The sequence below is a fragment of the Dendrobates tinctorius genome, unplaced genomic scaffold, assembly GCF_039654945.1.
Source record: "Dendrobates tinctorius isolate UK_male_01 unplaced genomic scaffold, ASM3965494v1 ptg000455l, whole genome shotgun sequence".
NCBI classification, from domain to species: domain Eukaryota; kingdom Metazoa; phylum Chordata; class Amphibia; order Anura; family Dendrobatidae; genus Dendrobates; species Dendrobates tinctorius.
In genome coordinates this window covers 2,857,323-2,863,322 of record NW_027362117.1, presented here as the reverse complement: position 1 = coordinate 2,863,322, position 6,000 = coordinate 2,857,323, and the positions used below count along the sequence as shown (strand labels likewise).

General features: G+C 41.7%; 1 protein-coding gene across 6 annotated transcripts in view; it reads right to left on the bottom strand.

Moving 5' to 3' along the window:
* Positions 1-271: 271 nt before the first annotated feature.
* LOC141077484 (contactin-4-like) overlaps positions 272-6,000 on the bottom strand; it is a 271,638-nt gene continuing 265,909 nt past the window's right edge. For 5 of the 6 annotated variants that reach the window (XM_073564449.1, XM_073564445.1, XM_073564446.1 and 2 more), the window contains one exon: positions 272-6,000. In XM_073564449.1, coding sequence (XP_073420550.1) covers positions 5,932-6,000 — 69 coding nt within the window. In that variant the 3' untranslated portion in view covers positions 272-5,931. The other variant, XR_012227573.1, reaches the window with a different exon arrangement.

The following is a 6,000-nucleotide window of genomic DNA, read 5'->3' as shown; positions in this document are numbered from 1 at the left end:
GTATCTCTGTATACAGGGACTTGCTTATATTTTGGAGGGGATTTGGAGATTTCTATAATAAATTTAGAGCTGAGGCTTTATACATGTATTGGGGAATTGGCATAGATTTGTGGACATATTTAGACAAAGCATTACCTTCTCTAACCTTTTGAATTTTATCATGATGTTAATGAATTGTGGTCTCTTTATGTGGAGATGTAACCACTCAGTGATCTTTCGGTCTGTGCTGTTAGGCGAGAAATAAATCACCAATCACTTTGTGTGACACAGATCATAGGAACAGAATTTTAATTAACCGCATGGCAGACATGGTTCTGTACAGATACCTTAAGAAAAAAGTTGCATACTGGATATTTGTAAACAGAATCACACAAAAGAAAGCAAAATTGTGTCAGAAGATGAATCTCCAGAGCTTGAGATCAGAGGTAAAAAAATAAAGTGCCTTTAATTAGTATGTGCTTTATATCTTAATATTTCTCTTTTTGTCGTGACCCCTAACCTTTCCCATAGGGTTTTTTTGTAACCCTGTATCTCCTCTGTGCTACAAAACAGCATTCACAATGTGCAACAAAATTCCTCCATTCCTTATAAAACAGTAACGTAATGTCAGCGCTAACGCACATTCAGTACCCGCCTCTCGCTGTGTCCCTCTGAGCGGACAGGAGACAGTCAGAGGACATCTCTGCTCTGAAGATTCCTCTCTTTAAGCCGCTGAATCAAAGTTACAAACTACGTGAAACAAAGTCCTATTGCAAGGAGGGAATATACAACAGCCTGTGGTGATATGTGCCCCGAGAGACCGGGGTGCGTTCAGGTGCTACAGGACCCCGGAGAGATAGGGGATGGAGTGGAAGAAAAATGGGCAGAGCACCCAACCAGAAAAGAAGAATAGTAACAAGAATATTGGGAAGGGGGCGAGACGTGGTGTCTGCTTACAAGTGGGGTCAATGTAACTGTATCCATGATGGAGTCAGGTGCCAGAAAATCCCCTTCACATCCACCTGCTTTATGAACCTTTCCACATCTGTTAAGAGACCCAAAATTTTTCCCACCTCCATTGCTGTAGGTAGGGGGCGCACTGTAATTACTGGGGTCTCTGCTCATAGACACCTCAGCCGCGGTTCTGTGAAGGCAACCATCTAATTTATTAATTTCTAACTATGGAACATAAGAGGATGTAATAAATGGCTGAAAAGAGAAAAAAAAAGTGCTTTGCTGTTCACGGATCTTGGCCGATATTTGCTGCGTCGGAGTCATTCTGCTAAGTATACTTTAGACAATCTGTAGACCGTGCGGACGTAGCAATCTGATTTGACAGACATTTCTTTAAGTGCAATTCAAAAATGAAATACAGAAAAAAAACAAAACTTTTTTTTTTCCATTTGAGCCACTTTGCACAAGCGTCTCTCATCGATGTTTGTCACCCATTGACCTTAACCTTCCGTTAATCCAGCTGCTCCTCAACGTAGGACGATTCTTATCGGAACCGTTCCCCATGATATGTTGAGTTCTTGCTAAACGCCATGGATCTTCCTCTTGAAGTCAAAGGATCGAGCTTAGAAAACCACAACTAAGACACTTGTCTGCGACCGAACCCATCATTAAAAAGGCAAAAAAAAGCAAATTTTAATCCTAATCTCTGTCCCTTATCACCGTGCACCTAGATCTAGATTATAACGGGCGATACAATGATAATCGTGTCAGCGGGAATCTCCGCGCGTTCCCGGCACTTCTAATGCTCATAACAAAAGCCCCTGAGTTTTCAGTGTTCGTTACATTGATGATGTGAAATGTGTGGCTGGCCAGGCACTCTCCTCACTACACGTTCACCCTCTTCGTATGGTTCCTAAAAAAAAGATCATTTTTGTATAAGGTCTAGGTATCCTATGAGAACGTTCTAGGTTATATCATACAGCGTAGCCCCTGGAAGAAGCTTTATACACTCTCTGCAATATATATATATATATATTTATAGATTATTTTTTTCCACTTGGATAATTAAGAACATTCATAACTTAAGGTATATAAACATATTGGAGGCTTCGCTCTCCAGTGTCTCTTTGTAGGCAGGTCACATAAGTGGTGTCATATTGGTTAGTCCAAACCCAACATACAGTGCAGTGCTGGAAGTAGCTGATAGTTATGGCATTGTATATGGTTCAGGTGGCCGGTCCGGACTGCAGATAACCGATGCTTATGAAGAAGACCTTGTCAAACTTCACGAACGCTACTATGAGATAAATCCTGGCTCCCAAACTTTCTGAAGCTCGGGATCTTTGCTTGCTTCTTTATCCTTCGCCCAAGAAAGCTACAAGTTCTAATATATGGTCATAAAATATCGGAATGTCCACAAGTCGCCCAAGCGTCGTCAGGACCTCGAATATCTGCTTAGCATCTGTGGAAGATTACAGCTCCTGTGCACCTCAGAAGATGATCTCCTCATTCATATACACCAAGCAGCAGAGATCAGGAACCCAACCAGCATCCACGATGGAGAAGATACACTCGGAGATAGGGGTTCCACCTTCTGTAGAGTTTTAGGATCTCTTCTCCCCCCCACTGATATGAGGACTGACCTTCTACAAGAGATCAGGCACTCTTCCCATGATGATTACTACTTATTGCCTATCATAGAATATGATCTACCTTCTCTATGGGATCAGTAACTCTTCCCACCATCCATAACTTAAAGATCTGATGACTTACTAGATATGAACAGTGGCCATTATCTACATGGGATCCATAATGTCTCCTACAAGCCACCATTAATGTTCTTACAACCCATAACCAAAGACAACATATCCTCCATTGATGATGATCTGTCATTGGGATATCTACTCATGGAATACAGCCGGAGGATCTACCTTCTCTCACTATATAGGATCAGCAGATGTTCCGGCCAGTCAATATCAAGATGTCTCCTTTCTGTGCATGAAACATGGTGACCTATTTCCTCTTTTCGAGAGATTGAGAACTCTTACCACCACCCATAGCCTAAAACTCTAGTAATTATCCAAAAATAAAGAGAATCCTCCTTTTATAGGAGTCTGTGAGCTCTTCCCATCATCCATAATCTTAACATCTAATCATTGTTCAGACCAAAACAGATCCATCTATAACCTTAATATCCAATAAATACTCATAACTAAAGAAGCTCCACCTTCCAAAAGAGACCCGGAGCTCTTCTTACCACCCATAACCCAAAGATCTTCTCATTACTCACGATCAAAGCAGAAAAGGGAGCGCTTCCATCCATCTGAACATCCCTTCATCACCCACAACCAATGGAGAGTCACCATCTACAGGAGACCGGGAGCTGTTCACACCATCCATAATCTGATTATTCCCTCATTTTCCATGACCAAAATGGATCCAACTTCTATTGGAGATCAGGTACTCCTCCCACCATCCATAACCCAATTGTCCACCCATTAAACGTAGCTGAAGAGGATCCACCTTCTATAGGAGACTAGAGCTCTCCACACCATCTATAATGTGATTATTTACTCGTTATATATAAATTAACAAGGACCCAAATTCTATAGGCGATTGGTAACTCTTTAACCTTTTATATTGTGATATAGGAGACTAGTAACTCCAGGGGGGTGATCCACCTTTCATACGAGACCAGAAACTCTTTCCTGTCATCAGAAGTCCAGATATCTACACATTATCCACTACCAGAGGGGATCCATCTTCTATAGAAAATCAGAAACAACTCTTTCCACCACCCATAAACCAAATATCTACTCATTATTCATAACTAAATAGGATCAACCCTATATAATAGCCTAGAGAGTCTCTTAACCATCCATAATCTAATTATCTACAAACAGCATCCAACTTCTATAGCAGAACAGAAACTCTTCCCACCATCCATAATCCAAATATCTATTCATTATCCACAACTATGAAGCAATGTACCTCCGACAGAAGGCCGGGAACCTTTCCCATTACCTATAAATCGAATATTTGCTCATCATTCATAACCAAAAAGTATCCACCTTCTGCAAGAGATGAGGTACACCACATGTAATCCAAATATCTTCTCATTATCCACGTTCTACAGGAAACTGGAAATTCTTCCCACCATCCATAATCCTAATGTCTACTCATTATTGATATTCAAGGATGATCCATCAGGAACTCTCTCCACCATCAATAATCCAAATATCTACTCATTACCAAGGATGACCCACCTTCTCTAGATCAGGAACTCTCTCCGCCATCAATAATCCAAATATCTACTCATTACCAAGGATGATCCACCTTCTATAGAAGACGAGGAAATCTCTCCACCATCAATAATGCAAATATCTACTCATTACCAAGGATGATCCACCTTCTGCAGAAGATCAGGAACTCTCTCCACCATCAATAATCCAAATATCTACTCATTACCAAGGATGATCCACCTTCTGTAGAAGATCAGGAACTCTCTCCACCATCAATAATCCAAATATCTACTCATTACCAAGGATGATCCACCTTCTGTAGATTAGGAACTCTCTCCACCATCAATAATCCAAATATCTACTCATTACCAAGGATGATCCACCTTCTATAGAAGACGAGGAAATCTCTCCACCATCAATAATGCAAATATCTACTCATTACCAAGGATGATCCACCTTCTGCAGAAGATCAGGAACTCTCTCCACCATCAATAATGCAAATATCTACTCATTACCAAGGATGATCCACCTTCTGCAGAAGATCAGGAACTCTCTCCACCATCAATAATCCAAATATCTACTCATTACCAAGGATGATCCACCTTCTGTAGAAGATCAGGAACTCTCTCCACCATCAATAATCCAAATATCTACTCATTACCAAGGATGATCCACCTTCTGTAGATTAGGAACTCTCTCCACCATCAATAATCCAAATATCTACTCATTACCAAGGATGATCCACCTTCTATAGAAGACGAGGAAATCTCTCCACCATCAATAATCTAAATTATTACTCTCTATCTACAGACAAAGATGATCCACCTTCTACATGAATGAGAGAACTTTTCCCCAATCCATCATTCATAACCCCCCAAAAAAGATCCACCTTCTTCAGAACCTCAGGACCCATGCTGACCATCCATAAGATAACAGGTCCCACCATCTGTAGGAGACCATGGACGCTTCTCACCATCCATAACCACATTATCTAGAGGACCACTCAATCCCTGTCCACCATGATGAGGGCATCTTCTCCCCATCTATGGTCTATAGAGATGATGACCACTGCTCATCCAGATCTTCACTCCCTGCCTCTCCACACTATCTAATCTAGAGGAAAAAAAAAAATTCATGTAATTCATAACTTGTGACATGGCGGACACCACGGAATCTCCACTCCTGGTCCTGGTTTATTATACATCTAGCTATAATTATCAATTTTTCTCCGGGACAAACCATTTTACCGACCAGCTTGGACCCCCATGATGATCTGCAGCACTCCGGGTCCGATCTGGGACCGAGCGTCGGCCATGACACCTCCGCTATCGGGCAGGTTCAGGAGATGTGAAATAGAAAGAGACGGTGTATAAAATATTCTAGTCCTGGGTCGTTAAGGAAGGAGAGACGAGAGTTGTATGGGACACCTGCAGCATTTTACAGCAAAAAACGTAGATATCTACATCATGTTAACCTTAAAAAACTCTATAAAACACTAGATATTAAGAATAAAAAATATGCATATACGGCATGTAAACTGCTTTGGTAACATCGTATTTCAGATGTCGTCAGTGCATAAAATCCTCCCCATAGGGAGAGGAGGAAGCTCAGAAGCTGAGGGCAATCTCAGGATATTCCGTAAGGAGCCATCGTGTGTGGAGGATATTCCTGGTGCACGTCCGAGAGCGAGATGGGAAGTCTCTGCGAGTCTTACAAGCTCAAGGTCATAAGCTGGAGCGCGCCGTGAGGGAGATCATTAAGGTGCTGATGGCGGATAAGGTGCAGGCGTTTGACGTGGAAGCACCCGATCCTTGCGCGTAGGCAT